Source organism: Haliotis rufescens, unplaced genomic scaffold (genome assembly GCF_023055435.1).
Source record: "Haliotis rufescens isolate VD_foot unplaced genomic scaffold, xgHalRufe1.0.p SCAF_45, whole genome shotgun sequence".
NCBI classification, from domain to species: Eukaryota; Metazoa; Mollusca; class Gastropoda; order Lepetellida; family Haliotidae; genus Haliotis; species Haliotis rufescens.
The window spans coordinates 1,872,426-1,892,071 of NW_025964168.1; the positions used below are offsets into that span (position 1 = coordinate 1,872,426).

A 19,646-nucleotide genomic window follows, 5' to 3' on the forward strand; every position below is an offset into this window, starting at 1 on the left:
CTTTTAAAAGATAACACCCTTCTGTCTTTTTCGTACCGGTTTGTGTAACTTCTCACAGCCCAAGTTTTCACTTTTAATACTGCCTTCTAGCTGTGGTAGAGTATTGCAGGGCAGGGCAGGGCAGGGAAGGACGCGACTTTAAAGGAGTGACGCACATGCACGTGACATTTAAAAAAAAAGATATAACAAATTTTCCAACATTTTATGTATGGCCATAATATTTCCAATAAATTCACCAAAACCATGCAGTTTCTTCAAATAATTAGGGAAGCTGAACACTTGTCAACCTTTCAACTAGTACGTTTCAAATACAAACTGTCATACATCCACCCCCACCCCTGACCATCCCTGCCACACACACCCTATATATATACACTATTCAAAAAAGAAACGCACAGGTAGTATGTAGTTCATTGAACCTGGCGACACAAAAAATCCGGTATGTAAATTGGAAAATGTTGGTGGCCTGATATTCGACAAACGGTGCGTCAAAACGCAGCCATTGACGATTTGCAATGTTTTAAACGGTGTTGTATTCACACTTGTTAAAAATGTCATGGGGGAAAACAGTAAAGCAAAGTGCACGTGCACGTTATGGCATTCGTAACTCGTGGTAGTGGCTATAAAAAGGCAAGCATAAACCAATAATTTGTCATTCAATTGTCAACATTTTTCAAGTTCGAAAATGCCGAGACTCGGCGCTGCCGATCGGAACATCGCCATAGGACGTATCTAAAGAGGAGGGTGGATCTGTCTTGCAACAGATCTGTCTTGCATCGACAGCGACGCTTGCGTTGGTGTCATACCTTACAAGCCTTGGAATTTGAGAAACTGGAGACGAGTGTGACTTAGCGATGAATAACGATTTCTTCTTCACCAGCGAGCTGGAAGACAACGTGTTTATCGTCGTCGAAATGAGCGTTTGGCCCAACATTGTGGCCGTGAATTCGACAATTTCGGTGGCGGTAGTGTCATGGTGTGAGAGCGGGGATGGGGATATCCTACACCACGAGATGGAGGGAAATTTGACATGAAATTTCTACATCAAATTCTTCAACCTCACTTTCTTCCAATCATTGACCGCCAGAGGAATCTGTTTCAACAGGACAACGTTCCACCGCACACAGTTCGTGTCACGGTAGATTACCTTTCATAATACCAACATCTCCACCCAATCAAACACCTCTGGGATGAACAAGCAGAATGGCGCAGAATTCCGCAGGACAGAATTCCTACACTTATCCAGTCAGTGCCGAGGAGATGCAGAGCCGTGATTGCTGGGTTCGGCGCAAAAATCTACCTGTGCGTTTCTTTTTTGAAGAATATATATATATAATGTGTAATATATTTCTAATATATTTCCACACACACCATACACAAATGAACCGGTTACTCAGATTATGTCTAGTCCTGCACAAATTGATTCTCTTCGTGTTGTGTATAGTCCTTAACGAGCTAACTGATTGATCGATCGATTATTCCCTAGACGAACTTGCCGGTTAATTGCATGGTCTATGGTCAGTCAATCAGTTACCAAGTATAATTGGGTACTTCATCTGTGGGATAATATGTATTTTTACATTTGATTCCATTCTTTCATGCGATAAATGCATGCTTCTGTCGTAGAATGTTCAGTTTCCTGTTTCTAGTCGGTCGCACTAAGATGATCGTAACTCCCATACTTTAACATGGGCTTACAATAGCTGTAGAGCTATGATCGCTTTGTGCAAATGGGCCCAGGGGAAAGAGCGTCTTCCCGGAGAGTGCACATGTAACGCCGACACATATAACGCCAACATTGGCAGCAAGATGTACACATGGTCAGTAGAGTCACTATTTGGGTCATAATAGTATCCTATTATATAGTACTATGATCCGGGAGTGATGTATCTTGCTGATATCTTTTGAGTTACGAGTTACTGTGGAGTGCGTCAGGTTGGGTGGTTCGATTGCCGTTCGCTTCATACCAAAACACGTTAAAAGATGGTATGTGTTACCCCTGCCTGGCGCTCGGCATACGGGAATAAAACAAGGACTGGTCGGCTCGGAGTCCGTATATATACTGTGTCTGCGGCATGGTATCTCAGTGGCTAGCACTACACAGTGAAATACTAAAGCGAGATCGAGGCGTTAAACTCCAGTTTAGTAGGTCGCTAAACGGGGCTTTGTGTATGCATCGTATAGGATCGAATTATAAGCTGATAATATATCATGTTGCGTCACACAGATTCACGCCCTGTATTCATATTTCTGTTACATACATACATATATATATATATATATATATATATATATATATATATATATATATATATATATATATATATAATGTTTATTCTAAATTGTTCATTTGAAAAGTGCAGTTGCAGCGTTTAGCAATAATCACCCACTCACTAACTCATTTGAAAAGATAAATATAGATATCACTGTGCGCTAATTCTGGTTGTCGATTTTGTGGTTGTTTGGACATGTTGAAATGGTATATTTCGCAATTTTCTTTCCAGTATCAGCGATTGGCTGTGTGTGTGTGTGTGACTGTACAAGATAAAATAAGTTGCTGACTACTGATAACTATATAACCGGCCACACGGCGCCGTAGCCGCTCACAGCAAGCGACAGAGACAGTGATGGCTGGTTCAGCGTTGATAAAGGACTAGTTTCTGTCTCTAAACACCATGTTAGTGTAGCGTTCCGCATAGGAGAAATCCAGTCTACAAATTGACACGACGCCCCGCCCACTTTCCAGGTTGCTATGACGTCACCTGCCAAAGCGTTCAAGATGGCGACATATCAAGCGGCCGGAACGGAAAACATTCTCCTTGTCACCGATTCTTACAAGGTAAACCGTTATTTGAAACTTGTCAAACTTCCAGGATGTGATAATATAAACACAATAACTTTAGTATATGCACACTTGATAACAGACATTCGTTACTTTGGGAGAATGCATTTTTAACTTTCGTTTTGGTGCATTCGCGCACCTGCTAAGCGTTCGTGCTAAAGTGAATGTAGGACGGGGGTTGTCAGTCATTCTGTCTATGTGTTCTATAGTTGCACTGTTAATGCGTTCAATTGTTTTTGAATAAATGTTATCTTATGATTTGAGTGCACGTCGTAAGCAGTTGGGTGGGCCATACACAGAAAACTGACAAGAGTTTTGGTATTTTTAGACACTCGAAGATGTGTGTAAATAGGCCTATAATCAATTAGCCTATTAATAGGCCTACAAATTCAAAGCACTGCACTGATCTGAAATGTACCTTCCATTTGATGTCTATACATGTACACATTATGGATGTTGACATTGCTTGTTGTAACTTAATGTGGGTGTTATGGAGCCTTGAAGTAGATATGTAGTCTGTCTTACAGACCCTGATACAAATATATCCAATACAGCCCATGCAAGTCAATCATGCTTGGCAAGTCTAGATTACTGCAGTAGAGTGTCTCTGGGCTCCTTTTCATTATATTTTATTAATATAATTTAACAACTGTTTTTTAATAAGATATGTTCATTTCAGAGACTAGATGTTAGTCTCGTAGATATGTGTCAGGGCTGAATAGAAGCCCATGACTACTACTAATAATAATAAACAAACTCGCAGAAGTTTTTGTTATTATTATTAGTAACATGGTCCTGGGAGCGAAGGAACTTAATTTAACATGTTTAACCTGCCCAAGGTGCAAAGTGTAAACCAGTTTGGGCTGCACCCTGGTCCCATAAATTTATCAAGGTTGAAACACAAACTGCCTATCTCAGATCTCTGATGACTGTCATGTGATATGAATTACACATAACACAGGGGTGAGTGATATGGTATGGTAAATAAATCCTAGAGATGTAGAGTGTGTTCAAAGATTGATGATGGGTCGACAAGTAGGTCCTAAGGCTAAGTCAGACATAAATTTGAATTTTCTGGACTTGCACTTGGTGCATCTGGACATATATATAAGTTTGCATTTTTGACCTCTTGGGTTCAGTGAAGTATGTCAAGATTGGTTCTGATATTTTTTTATGTAATAAGTCCGTGTTTTGTATGACACAGAAATGTTTGTCCAGTACACACACATGGATAGAATGGACGTAGACCAAATATTGCACAATAATATTCTTTGTACCAAATTCTTAACAAGAATTATAAAGATCTTGCAATTAGAATAATTATCCAATCTTACAGTACACTTCAAGATTTCATTGCTTTACAGGACCCTCATATTTCCTGTAAGAACCCTTAAAATTAATTATCTGGGGTCCCCTATTTTTATGTCAAGGTACGACCATGATCAGGGGTTTAGATTGATTTCTGTCATTAGCACATAAAGTATTCAGAACCCATGCCATTAAGAAAACATAGAGAACTGTGTCTATCAACATTTATATAGATATTTGACAAAAATGTAAAATGCTTCAAATTCTTGATTTAAGTTATGGGACAGTATTATGTTAGTATTCTGTCCACAAATGGTATAATCAATTGTCACTACAGTTTCAATGTCATTAGATTGTCATTGTTACTATGCAGAGTTGCATACCTTAGTTGTACCCAGAAATGCTAGTCGCAGATTTGAATCCCCGATTCGCTCTGATTATGATCCCTGGGATGCCACACCCAAGTGTGGACTGACATTTAGTCCCCAAAATAAAGTTGTTTTATCTTTAAGTATATATACCTTATACAAAATACAAAATAAAGAATCCGGAACAATCCTTATTTCAGCTGAGTCAATCTAGACTTGCCAAATCATTCTAGACTTACGTTGGACTCCTTTTTCAATTACTACACCAAAGTGGTAAACAATTCATATCATTTGCTTTCCTCCCACATTAGTGAGTGAATGAGTGAGTTGGGTTTAACACCGTTTTTAACATTATTCCAGTTATATCACGGCGTGTCAGCTTAAAGTGGGAGGAAAGCCGAAAGTGATACATGTCTCAGACGTTTACCACTTCGGTGAAACCCACGAGCTCGGGTATGATGCTGACAAACCTAGAAACATAAATGGGGCGAACTTTGATTCGAACCCACAATCATAGGTTTCTGGTGTGCCCAAGGGACGCAACTCTGCACAGCGAATCACGGCACCTTAGACGACTGGGTCACCTGTAACCCCCCTCCCACTTTAAGCTGACCTGCCATGATATACGTGACATACTGGTCAGTATATATTCCCTCACTTATTGTCCTTACTGCAGGTGACCCACCATATGCAATATCCCCCCAAGACAACTACAGTGTGTTCCTACTTCGAGAGCAGAGGGGGCAAGTTTCCTACCACAGTCTTCTTCGGTCTGCAATACATCATCAAGAGGTGGCTTATAGGACCAGTGATCACTAGAGAAAAAATTCAAGAGGCGAAAGAGCTGTATAATCTTCACTTTGGTAGAGACAACTTCAATGAAGATGGATGGAATTACATTCTGGAGGTATGTCCTTGACTGTTCATGAACTGCCTCTGTGGTCCAGTAGATAGGGTGTCTGCCCGGAAGGTCATATCAGTGGTTCGAACCCCTGGCCCTGTTATACCAAAAGATGTTGAGAGATACACTTGTTGTTACCCTGCCTGTCACTCGGTATTAAGGGTATAGAACAAGGACTGGTTGTCATAGAGACCAGTGTTTGAAATAAAAAAAAGATGCCAGGCTGCCATCAGGACCCACCGACTTTAGAAGCTGCTGGACCCATACAAGGTTGAAGCTAGGGGTCCGACATGCCACATGCCATGGGCCTAAGAGCAGGTGCTTATTTCGAACACTGACAGAGACGGTGTCTGAGTGAAGTATCCATGTTAAACTGCAGCATACTATCTCAGTGGGCTGGCACTATAAAACCAGCATTAGTCTGGACTACGACAAGCAGCCACACACACACACACATGCACGCTCGTCACTATATAAGTGCACAAATTTTGAACGTGATATTCTACCCTGTTTCACATCACCCATGTCACCGGCTGTTGCAAGATTGTTCAATATCAGCTGGTCTACTGGACAAATGCCAGTAAACATTTACTGAGACGACTCATTTTAGAACCAAAGATGCCTAACAGGTTAGCGGAATACCTTTTGGCTTTAACAGAATGAAACAACAGGCATTTACTGGCATCCAGAAGATTTTCTGTCGGTGCTGTTCCAATGACTACTTAAAAAAATGTATATATATATTTGTTGAACCCTGATTACCGGTACACTTTCTGCTTATACTCAGATGCATCATGAACTGTCTTGTAAGATATTTATAACATTATCAAGAGTTAATCTATTCATCTGTTGTGCTTATAATGACAAATTATGAATTAATTTATGATTGATGTTCATTGGTTTTGAAGTTAAATGTTTCTGAGAAAGTGCAACTGATATACTGTGTTGTGTTTACAATTGTTTTCTTGAACATGACCATTGAAAGAACTGAAGAATGAGTAATTCTTTAACTCTGACTGGAAGAATAAACTGTCTTTAAAAAGTGAATAAATACAATGTGAAAAGTGAACATGTCACATGATGTGAATATATAACAGTGATATAAAGTGACACTGACAAGTTTCATTCCTGATGGACAGTACAAATGGTAACATTCTCTTTGTATTTTGTCTTTATTTCAAAATGTTTGTATGTCCCCTGTTTTCATCAAATGTCCCCAATTCTTAGAAAGGTAGGGTTCATTGGGTCCCACTTTTCCTGTTCCTGAAATGAGCACTGTTTAACGAGGTATATGCTTTTCATGATGTTCTGAATGTGTTAATCTGTGAGTGTATGACAAAGTAGCGTGCAGAGTATTTACAGTTTATTTACAGAATTTTTCATGAAATCAAATTTTGTCCTCTTTATTTCTCACAGTATCTAGTGATCTTTTATGATCTTTATCCTTATTTAGATGGCCTGGATTTCTAAATTAATATGTTTGACATAGTGATGTTTTTTTTTCAGAAACATGGGGGTTATCTCCCTTTGCGAATCAGAGCCGTCCCAGAAGGCACAGTTGTGCCATACAAGAACGTTTTATTTGTTGTCGAAAATACAGATCCAAAATGCTTTTGGTTGACAAACTACTTTGAGGTGAGGATATCTGACCACTCATGTTGGTATGCTACTCAAAAGAAATCAAAACACTCATTTATTTTCATATGGCTATACATGTAGTTAATCTGTCATGACAGAGTAACTGTAGCTTTGTGAAACCATTGGGTGTTCTTTAACTTCTTTTGAGTAGTATATGTATTCTTTTTAGAGGTGAATGTAATTTTAGGCAACCTTTATTTATGTTTTGCTGAATTAGTTTAATGAAAGTAATCTTAAAGTTATGATTGCCAGCTGTAAAGAGGATCATATTGAAACAAAATTAGTTGAATTCTGAAATAACATTTTTATACTACATCATTTAATATACAATCTGTGAGAAATATGAAAACATGAGATGTTTCTATGGTTACTGGTGCCTTTGTTCAGACCCTGCTGGTACAGGTGTGGTACCCCATGACAGTCGCCACCAACTCCAGGTACCAGAAGGAAATCATCGCCCGGTATCTGGATGAAACTGCAGATGATCTGGATGGACTACCATTCAAACTTCACGACTTTGGATTTAGAGGTTCCACTTCAGTAGAGGTATGTTTATAGAAGGACTGTTCTTTACTGTCACCTATCGTCAATCTAGGCCTAGACGTAGCAGCATGTACTAGGGCTGGGACGGTAACTCGGGTACTCGGGTCTTGTGGGTCCTGAGTAGGACCCGGGTACCCACAGGACTACCCGGACCCGTGGTTAGTCACGTGATATATTGTTTAATGACAAAAACTTACTATAGCTCAGTGTTGCTAATGTTCGTATTTCTTTCTGAAGATGCACACATTCTATTTGACTTGTAAATGTTTGAGTAAAGATAAAACTTCAGTCGACTTCAGTGAACGCATGATCTGATTGTTTGATACATGTATCTCAATAGTTTTAGACACGGATTCGGTAAAACAATTACCAATCAGACATTTTGTTCCCTACTCTTGAGACTTGCAGTGGGTACCCGGGTAGGGTCGGGTAATAGGGGGTCGGGTCGGGTCGGGTAGTAGGGGGTCGGGTACCAAGGTACCCAGGTAGCCCTAGCATGTACAGTCCTTGAGGACTCCGGGCCTCACTCATACACTTGGGTAGGGGAGAGACTGTATACTAAGGGACGGGCCTGGGGCCTAATTGAAGAGTGATCACTGCCAGGCGAGACCAAGCGGTACTTTCATGTGAGACTGTGAGATTTGAAGATGTACATTTTAATCAGGATATCAAAATTATTTTAGTTTAAACACAAAAATAATGTCTTGTCAACTTTATCTTAAAAAGTAAGTCCTGTTATTATTTTTGCACAATGATCGATCTACTGAGGGTGTACAACACATTGTTCCCGCTAAGCAGAAGCGTTTTGTGAAACTTTTAAGCTATGGTACCGAAGATGATTTGGAGAGAATAATAAGTCACAAATTGAAATTATATGTACACCAGGCCTTGATGATACCACGGGGTAAAGAGTGAAAAAAATATACGTACAGGCTTTTAATGGGGAAAATACGGTACCTTGCCTGTGTGATAATTAATGTCTCTAATGTCTCAGTGTGATTTCTGTAATCATCAACTGTAAGATCAATATATATCATAAAATGTACCTGTGTATGTGTGGATAATGGGCCTCCAGCAACATCTGCTGGTTGTGAGCAAAGCCTTTATGGATTGGTTTGTTGGGCTCGGTGACATAGTTCATTTCATGTCCTTATACCCCGACTGCATGGATCAATGCTCATAATATTAATCACTGGTTTGTCTGGTCCAGACTCGGGGCGGTCGGGTAGCCTAGTGGTTAAAGCGTTCGCTCATCACGCCGAAGACCCGGGTTCGAATCCCGACATGGGTACAATGTGTGAAGCCCATTTCTGGTGTCCCCCGCCGTGATATTGCTGGAATATTGCTAAAAGCGGCGTAAAACCAAACTCACTCACTCACTCACTCACTCACTCACTCACTCACTCACTCACTCACTCACTCTGGTCCAGACTCAGTTATATACAAGCTGTCATGAGCGGGAATATAGGTGAGTGTTGTGTTAAACAACAAACGTTTAATGAAAGTTATCAGGCAATATGGTGTTTGAACAACTTGAATGAAGTGTGCTAGGACTGCCAGTATGATTAGCTTAGTCCCTATTTAAAGGAACATTTTGAGCACCTATAAGACACTTGTGTTTGTAATGTCATTCTTGTGTGATGCAACAGCTGTTACTTGATGCAAAGACACAAAAATATCGAGCCAGAAAAAATTATATATACCATATACAATTTGATCATAAGAAGTATTTTCCATATTTTGTTTCAATACTTATGCCTTGCTTAAAAATGACTTGTGAAAAAATTATTTTTTTTAAGATTTGGAGTCTCTTTGATAAGACCAAGTAGACGAAAATAAGTTTCATAAAAAAATAGGGCATATTCAGTGCCATTCCACGTTTTGAAATAGATCAAATTATTAAGAATGTGAAATGTTTGTTAAGCAGTTTGAGCTTTGTAATATGATTGTGTGTGGATGTTCTTCAGTCAGCTGGTATAGGTGGGTGTGCCCACTTGGTCAACTTTCAAGGAACAGACACCATCGCTGGTATAATGACTGCAAGAAAGTACTATGGCTGCAACGTCGCTGGCTTCTCCATCCCCGCAGCAGAGCACAGGTGAGTTTGGACATGCCAGAGGTTATTGTGACTCTGATTAGCCAAGTAGAAGCCTTTGTGATTGTTCATGGTTGTTGTACTGCCATACTCAGCAATATTCCAGCTATGTAATGGTGGCCTGTAAATAATGGAGCCTGGACTAGATGACCCAGTGGTTGATATTATGAGCAATGATCTACTGTGTTGAAGTACGATAACACTGAATCGGATACGTTTGTTATATGATGGTGTGTCGGTTATTACTGTGGGAGGAAAACCTGTAGTGACACTGGCTGTAAATAGGTACAGTGTAGGGCTGGGACAAGTCCAAATTTACTACCCGTGTACCCACCCCGCTATTACCCGACCCTACCCGGGTACCCACTGTAGGTCTCAAGAGATAGGTACAAAATGTCCGATAGGGACTGGAATGACCGTAGCCCAGGGTGCTGTTGTACAAAACAACCGTAGCACTACGACTGTCGTAAGTCTATGTTAAAGTATGGGAGTTACGATCACCCTAGCGCTAAGCTCGCTGTGTACAACGGCACCCTGGACAAAATGTATTAAGATACACATATAAAACAATCTGGTCATGCATACACTGAAGTTGACAGAAGTTTCATCTTTAATAAAACATATAATAGTCAGAAGGAATAGGTGCATAGTAAGACAGCAATGCGAACATTAGTGACTTGTAGTGTAACCATATAGTTCTAGATCATTTTTGTCATTAAACAATGAATCATGTGACTAAGCACAGGTCCGGGTAGTCCTGTGGGTACCCGGGTCCTTCTCAGTACCCAACCGACCCGAGTACCCGAGTACTCAAGTTCCCGAGTTACCGAGTTACCCAAGTTACCCGTCCCAGCCCTAGTACCGCTTCAGGGAAATATCCATGATACATCCCAATGTGTTAAATATTCAAGTGTGGGCCAGGCAAACTGGTGGTTGATGGTATGAGTCATTGCTGTCAGGGCACAGTGACACACAATCAGCCAGGCCACACATAGTGACGACCCAATGTGCTCACACAAACAAAAGAACCCACCCACTCACTGTGACTTTTCCTTCTCAGCACAATCACCACATGGGGCAGAGACGGCGAGTTCGAAGCTTTCAAGAACATGTTGACTAAGTTCCCTAAAGGCGCAATGGCCTGTGTGAGTGACAGTTACGACATTTTTAATGCCTGTGAAAAAGTGTGGGGCGAGGACCTCAAGGATGTGATCATCGAGCGGGGGAAGAATGGCGGTGTGCTGGTCGTCAGGCCAGACTCGGGCGATCCCCCAGAAATTGTAGTCAAGGTGAGATTCAGTTGTTGGAAGAACATTACTTGTGATGCTACTGTTTATTTGTTTGGGTGAAATTAATGTAACAGTTTGATTTAAAACATACTTATTATGTAAAATAATCATTTTGCTTTGGCCATATACTTCTTCAAGAATTGTGCGATTTATAGTTACAAAGACTCAGACTTGCTAGGAAACACATTTTCCCAAGTCACCTCCTCTTTGACACACTGGTCGACGTTGTGTTCATTCAGGTGTTGGAGAGCCTAGGAAAGAAGTTTGGTACCACTGAGAACAGTAAAGGCTACAAGATGCTTCCTCCGTACCTCCGGGTAATACAGGGAGATGGCATCAGCTACGAGAAGCTTGATGTCATCTTGATCAACATGCGCAAACACAAGTGGAGTTCGGACAATCTCACATTCGGCAGTGGAGGGGCGCTGTTACAAAGATTGGACAGAGATACACAGAAGTGTGCCTTTAAGTGTAGCTATTCGGTTATCAACGGAAAAGAGGTGAGAACTAAAATACACAGAAGTGTACCTTTAAATGTAGCTATGTTGATATCTAGTATTTGCACAGAACTATCTCCAATCACATTAAAATCAGATCTGAGTTCTCGCTGCCGCTAAACAAAGATCTGAGGACATCCCATTGTGGGTCACGTCAGAACGACTTTTTACGAACTTTGACAGACCACCCAAACGAATAACAAGAATTCGACATCAGCCAATGAAAAAGCAGCTTTCTCATGCTTTACGGCACTCGTTTTTAGACTTCCCAGAAGAATATGTTGACACAGTTCTCGATTAAAATTTTGAAAACTGAACAAACGAACAATCCGGAATGTCTAATATAAGGTTGCGATTGTATGGCAGTGCTTCTCACGTACTGTGCAACGCCTCCTCCGTTCCAATCATTTATCCCACAGAAGCGAGAGACATTTGACGGAATCAGTCGTAGGGGCCGTAACTGTCGTACGGAATTTTCGAGGTTGCATGATTAGAAAACGTATTCCGACTGTCACTTCAATGATCTGGTAAGCGACACTTTGATTGGTCGGATGAAGGGTCGTTCTGACGTAACCTGTAATGGGATGTTCTCAGATCATTGTTTAGCGAAAGCGAGAACTAAGATCTGATTTTAATGAGATTGAACTATCTCTTAATTGTCAATATGCAGATCCAATGTTACGTTTTGCCATTCAAATGGTACAGTTGTTCACTTATCAGTGGGAAAGAAGTTATTACTGGGTTACCTAGAAGTGCCTTTCTGCATAGCTCTGTAGTTATCAATAGGAAACACAGAAGTGTGCTTTTAACCTAGCTAATAAGTTATTAATGTATGACCAAAGTATGTCTTTTCACTTTCCTTTTTCATTTATCACTGGGAATGAGAACCGGGATGCCTAGTGTAGCTACATAGTTGCTCAGATTGTGCCCTTTAGTGTAGCATTTTGGGGTATCTGCTTCCTTTTACAGAGCATTAACCAGAATTTTTTAGTATGACCCTGTAACCCAGGTCTTTTGCTGAGATTGCTTGGGACTTTTAGTATGTTGTTCTTGGGACCTTGTAGAAATGCATTATGCTGAAATAAATTCTGTTGCAATTTGTTCCGAGTGAAACGTTATTTTACCTTGACTAAAAACTGAACCAGATCAGCAGCTGCTAATAACGTGACAGAAGTGTGGAGGATACTTATGCTGTTTTGGGTGTTTGTCTCAGGTGAATGTGTTCAAGGATCCAATCACAGACCCGGGCAAGAAGAGCAAGAAAGGCCGGCTGACACTGGAGATGCAAGATGGGCAGTATGTCACAGTGACAGAAGGGAAGGGAGATCCTAGCAAGGTGAGACTCACACACAGGGTTCGTCAGCGTGTCATGGACTGGGCCACCCCATTCATTGCATCCCCTCCACCAACCTCCCGACCCCCAACACACACACTCTATACCCCCTTCCACCGCACAGACACACCTCACACAGACACACACACACCCGTTATACACTGACACAATTCTCTCCCCCTTTCACACACACAATTCTTCCTCACCTCACGCACCTCTCACACGCACGCACGCACGCACGCACGCACACACGCACGCACACAGCGTCAAAACAACCAGTCAGCATTTCTGGGTTCTACAAGTCTGATACAGTGTGTTTCTGTGAATATTGTTCGACACCTAGGTCACACACTCACACATTCACACACTCACATATTGACTGACTGATTCACTTGTTATTTCAGGACCTGCTCGTGACAGTGTTTGAAAATGGAAGACTTTTGAGGGATTATTCGTTCGATGAAATACGTCTAACTGCTGAAATAGATTTAGTCAAGAACAAGGCATAAGAGGCAGAGGTCTTCGTTATTATTAAAACAATTGCAGACCACGATAGATTTGTGAGAAATCCATTACCCAACCGGTATACGGCTGTACATACAGATTCCCCTGGATGGGATTCCTAGCTCAATCATCACAAGGGGGCAGCGCCGACAGAGGTGTGACACTACATCACTGCCCAAGTACTTAAAAGAACAATGTTTGTGCTCTTGTTTTAGCATGTATCACAAAAGATACAGTCAAACCACCTCTACTCATGATGTTGAGGAGGCCTAAGTTCAGAGAATTTGACTTTGTGAGGGTATATGTAATGCCTTGTGCTATACCACTCAACATTTGCTAAGGACCAAAATAGTCATCATTTCAAAGGTGTGGTCCTTAGCAAATGCTGAATAGTATACTTATAAAGTATCTTCTATGGGGTCCCTCCCTCAAAATTAAGCTGTACCAATTGATTTTCTTATTCTGTGGACAAGCCTCTGAAAATTAATAAAGAAAATTAAAATGAACTCTTGTAATTTTATAAAATGCAATGTTAAATGTTTTTATTTATGAAGTATTTTCCAGTAAGGAATTTTTGTTAAATTAACCCCAAATTAACCCGTCCAATTTTGTTTTCTACTTCTTTTGTTTAATTAGCCACACTTAGTAATTAGAGAATATGTACCTATATGTTCATGGCTCATGACACATGGTGTACCGATATTATGTATTGGTACTATTGATACAATTCACCCGGGTCTGTTTGTACCGGTATGTCTCCCCTCTAACAAGGACATGATACAAGAAGTAAGGTTGTCCCATACTGCCCTCCACGCCTGATACTGGTATCTCCAGTCATAATATGTGTGTATTGCTGTAATAACTGGGTTTGTGGACCAGTGTGTGATAAACGTTGATGAAAGGCTTGTATTAATCGCAGACTTTCTCGCAATCTGTAATTGTGTCATCAAAGCAATCGGCATGGACTCTGGTGCCAACGGATGTCCTATCATCGGTACGATGTAAAATGTGGGGTTTTTTTTCACTTTTTTGTCATTATGTTATTTAGAGATTTTCTTTCCTGTTGATCTTCTCATTTTGGTAGTCAAGAAATTATGTCGATATTTCTACTTACAGTGACATCCCATATGATATGTGAACACTGCCTCTGGTTATCGAATCCATCCTTGATTATCTAGGGTATTAAATCTCCATTCTATTATGATAAATACCCTGGATCCATTCATCACAGCTCAATTCTAGAAGTGATGTCACCGCTTCTATTGTTTCTTATCAGTAACAGGGGCGGTCGGGTAGCCCAGTCGTTAAAGCGTTCGCTCGTCACGCCGAAGACCCGGGTTCGATTCCCGACATGGGTACAATGTGTGAAGCCCATTTCTGGTGTCCCTCGCCGTGATATTGCTGGAATATTGCTAAAAGCGGCGTAAAACCATACTCACACACTCACTTTCAGTAACTGAGCACAGGATTCGCTCTTTGTGTAACATGATTGCACAGCTATTTGAACAGTGTGGTTTTTTAATACGGTTCAAGCGATTGGACAATAGACTGTTATAGATATAACACCCTAGACTGCCGAGGATGGATCATATCATGACCAGGAGCAAAGTGTATTTCTTTGTGTGTAAGGCATCTCTTTCTAATTGTTTCATTTATTTCAAAATAAAATTTGAAACCATCAATTTGTACATTACTCTCAGTCAGTTGGCTTATTTCAGTAAGGAGAAAATGGATAGAGATGTGACAAGGGATAGAGATTAAACATCACCACTTCATTTAGTTTTTCATGATTTCACCCAACTGACAATGCATTCAACAAATCCTTTTTAAAAAAGAGCTTGTATTGAAGATGTTAATATTTTATTTATTTTATCTCAACATCTGAAATAATTTTGTATATTCTGTGAAACAAGCGAAAAAGTCCTAGGATCATGAAATAATCTTCTTAACACTAGAAATCTCTACCAATATGTTCATCCCTCTTCCAGTCCTGTTAATTAGAAATGCTACGGTATTTCAACATATGCAAAGCCTACAGGTGAGGTATGTATAATAGCTTTTGACTGTTACAAATATTGAAGTGTATTTTATGTGTTATTCCTAGGAGTTCTGTCTATTATGAAGTCAATTGTTAGTATACATGCTTTGTTTTGATTTTCCCTTGTACCATCCTTGATGATCCAGGGTATTGTCTCCATTGTATTAGAATATACAGTAAACTTTGGTTATAACAATCTCAAAGGGACCACTAATTTTAGTTTGTTGTTATAACCATAGTTCGCTATACAGCATTTCGGCTGTCAGACATCTTGGATCAAGGCACGTGACCAGATAACATTACTCGATAGATAACGAATGTGTGCACTGCAGTCGTCACATCTTATAGACATTGTTAATTGATGGTGTAATTTGAGGACTAGGCACTACGACTGAATATAGCCAATCACTTGCCTTCAATTGTTCATTGACGCTTGGAACAGCCGCGCATGGCTAGAGATATTTTGATAGGCAGATTGGGGATGCGTGAGTAACTCAGAGATTAACAGTTCTTTATAAACATAAATATTGTCGTTGAGTACAAAGAGAACCACGAAAATGAGTTCGCTATATCCATTATTTCGTCATGAGCGTGTTCATTATATTCGTTATTTCGTAAGAAGCATGTTCGTAATATCCATCAATTTAATATGATAAACTATACAGCAAATGGCCAGGACAATAACAACAGTTTGTTATAACGGTCAGGTTGTTATAAGTATATTCATTATGAACATAGTTTACTGTATACCCCAAACCCATTCACTGCCATGGCTTCATTTTGGATGTCAAATCTCCAGCGCCATCTCCCTATAACCAACTCAGCAGAATTTATCCAGCTCATGAGGTTGAAATCAAAAACCAATTAAAATGCCTCTTCTGAACACATGGTCAATAGGAGGAACGTAGAAGGGACATCACATCGTCATAGCCACCGGTGGTGCTTCGATTGACCCCAGAAAATCCAGCCTTTATCGGCAAGGGTGGAAACTGGACTTTCAGTTCACTCCCTTGCTTCAGGAAGATGATAAGTACCCTGGATAATCATGGCTGCACTCATACACATTGTCATTGTATGACACCATCCCCTCCATCCAGAGCCCTGATTGTTGTGGAGACACGTTGCCATGATATATGAGCTTACCGTACAGGACCATGTCACACCCTGAACATGGATGTTGCACAAGATATATATTAATGTTCATTTTGACTCCACACACACACTTTATTCATTTTGTTTAATTTGAATGCAATAAGTAGAAATAGTTGCAATAATTGGTAAATGAGAGTGTTTGTGATGCTGTAGAAATTAACAGATGGTTGAGAAAAAAATTGTACTGTTCAGTTCCTCCCATGGGTATTATGTGTGAAGCTGTGATGTTGCTGGAATATTTCTTAAAGCTGTGTAAAACCTTACTCAGCAACCCATGCTTGCCAAAGATGGCGACCATGCTTGTCATAAGAGGAAACTAACGGGATCAGGTGGTCAGGCTCATTGACTTGGTTGATGCGTGTCATCGTATCCCAACTGCATGGTTTGATGCTCATGATGTCAGCCATTGGATTGTCTGGTCCAGACTTGATTATTTACAGCCAATGTCATATGGCTGGAATATTGCAGAGTGCGGCTGAAACAACAAACCAACATTGACTTTTTAATGCAAAAAAAACCATTGTGACTACCAAGATCTTGCCGTTTTTAATTCAGTTTTGTGAAAAACATTTTTGCCAGTGCTTGTTGGCATGAGATTGAAACAACAGTAAACCATTTGTTTTGCTTGCCCTTGTTACAATGAAATCTGTACATTGTACAAACTTTATTTCATATGTTTATTACAATTCCATGATGCTACACACTTATGTTTTAGATTTTACAAGTGCTTCTTGCAATGTTGATTTTTGCACTCATATTAAACCAGTAGTTTTATTCAGTCAGTACCTCTTGCAGCATCCTATTTATTGCTGCTCAGATGAAGATTGACCTGTCTCCAGGGAGGGTTCATGTGAGAGGAGATTGTTTCTGGTTTGTCCAAGATGAAACTGAAATTGTTTTTTTTTCATGTTCAAAAAATGGCTATGATTCCTTAAACTATGTTTACAATGTAAACCCTTGAATAATTAATCAAGACTCTCGGGCGACATGTGACACTACTGGAGACAGACCATCTTTAGAACTGTATTAATGTATTGAAAATGTTGGCTATTGTGATTATGAGTGAGAAGAGTGAACAATTGTTTCATAACATTTTGGATATCGTTTGTTCTATTTTCACTATTTTTCTAGGAACCACACATAGTATTTTCCGATGAGTAGCTGTAGTCCTGATGATTGATGAATTGTTAATAAGGCCAGACCTGTTTGTCCCCTGTTTTACAGAAAAATCCTACCTAAATAAAAAAAAACATTTACAAGGCTGTAGAAAGTATGCTTATTTTCAAACCAGTGTTTGTTAGGTTTGTAGTTGTTTTTAACCTGATTTCGAAATAATTTATGGCATTTTTCGAAACTCCACTAACCACTCGGAATGGGACAGGTTAAATTCCCAACATGGTTACATTGTGTGAACCACTTCTAGTGTCCCTCGCCTTGATATTGCTGGACTATTCTGAAAAGCAGCATAAAACCTTACTCCTCGGAACTGACCCACATGATATTGAATGAATCGGTACAAAATTTGTTTTAATTCATTTTTGAGGTCCTGCATCAGGGCGTTGCCATATGTAAAACCATGAGGGGTATTTTACAGGTTTATATAGTCCTCGAAAGAAGTTAAAGAACACCCGATTATTTTATATTGCTATAGTTAGTCTGTCATGCTTTGACAGATAATCAAGGTGATATGAAAGAATCTGGTGTTCTTTTGATAGTATGTATGATAGGTTCACACATCACAGGGACATAGTGCAGAACCTGTGAGGTATTCACCATGATGGAAGGCAGGACATGAAATTGGTCTGGCCTTTAGATGTAGTGAATAGCAGCAAGTGTTTGGTAGCAATAAGGGAAACACAGGAGGAAGCCTTCCTCCACAAGGGAACCATTCCAATAATTACAGATCGCCCCAAGTGGTGTATGTTATCACTGTCTCAGCACCCAACCATTTGATATTTTGTGTTAGAGACAGAATGTTCCTGACACTGCTTCAAGACATTTTTCAACCATTTGTTTTGACAACCAGTGTTGTTCAAGAACATCCCTGTCCTCCTAAAATAAATGACCGGTCCCTTGTGATAGAGGCTGTACTAAGGTATTATGTGCCACTAGGTCCAACTCCCTTGTGTGCTAGACATGTTACAAATAAATCGGCTTTTAATACCAAAGTCTCCGCTCTTGTTATTTCTATCATGGCTTCAGGACTCTGATAGAAGCTGCTAAACATATTTTGGGACACTCCATGATGTTTAAGAATATCCTTGTCCTCTCAGAATATAAAATGGGGGAGGTTGATGAATTTGATTCATGTAGCGATTTGCTGAACCACAACCAAGTTAGATCTCGTGGTATTGGTCAGTCAAGTGTTACCACATGTCTTTATTCTTATCACTATTTGCTGCACGTGATTTCCAAACTTTACACGCCAATCGTTCACGAGACAAATGGGGCATCGCGAGTTATGGATCTGTGACGTCACATGTGATGCGTTCATGAGCGTCGGTTCACACAACATACCAGTATGTTCGTTTGTGCATCAAAGCAATCTGATATCTATTAAAGACTGAAGTCCTTTGAATGTACTGCTCGCTTATCTAGACTTGCCTCTTATAGAATTACATTGACTTATCATTCAGTACAGCTTTGTACTTTGCGAATATGCTTGTCGTGAGAGGCGACTAACGGGATCGGGTGGTCAGACTCGCTGACGGGTGATGATGCATGTCATCGTATCCTAATTGCGTGGATTGATGCTCATGATGTGAATCACTGGATTGTCTGGTCCAGGCTCGATTATATACAGACCGCCGTCATATAGCTGGAATATTGCTTAGTGCGGCATTAAACAACAAACAAAAGTACATGATCATGACGGCGTTCTGGTAATAATCGATCGAGTTTATCATAGTTCTATGTCAGAATGATGAAATCTGATTGGTTCACGTGATCTTGATAAGATACTATGTATCACGCCTTTGAGGGAAATAAATCTCTTATACCCCGCTTCGAAGCAAAAAGCCTAACGATTTTCCCCCGAGTCAATGAAAGTCACGCGACACAGCACAAGTTACCCTCAGCTCAACTGAACAGCTGTTTTCTATCAATTTGCTTTAATTCTTTAACAATGTCATATTAAGT

The 19,646-nt window shown here is 40.1% G+C and overlaps 1 protein-coding gene across 1 annotated transcript; it reads left to right on the plus strand.

Moving 5' to 3' along the window:
- Positions 1–2,625: 2,625 nt before the first annotated feature.
- LOC124145906 (nicotinamide phosphoribosyltransferase-like) lies at positions 2,626–18,676 on the plus strand. The gene is made up of 9 exons (XM_046515869.2): positions 2,626–2,839; positions 5,195–5,425; positions 6,926–7,054; positions 7,445–7,603; positions 9,568–9,698; positions 10,756–10,984; positions 11,224–11,484; positions 12,695–12,817; positions 13,219–18,676. Exons 1-9 carry the CDS (start codon positions 2,753–2,755, stop codon positions 13,321–13,323), a joined length of 1,455 nt encoding a protein of 484 aa, XP_046371825.2. The 5' UTR covers positions 2,626–2,752; the 3' UTR covers positions 13,324–18,676.
- The last annotated feature ends 970 nt before the right edge of the window (positions 18,677–19,646 follow it).

Coding starts and splice junctions, on each gene's coding strand:
- LOC124145906 (XM_046515869.2), top strand. CDS start 2,753: ATGACGTCACCTGCCAAAGCGTTCAAGATGGCGACATATCAAGCGGCC. Junction 2,840..5,194: donor TTGTCACCGATTCTTACAAG/GTAAACCGTTAT, acceptor TCCTTACTGCAG/GTGACCCACCATATGCAATA. Junction 10,985..11,223: donor CCCCAGAAATTGTAGTCAAG/GTGAGATTCAGT, acceptor GTGTTCATTCAG/GTGTTGGAGAGCCTAGGAAA.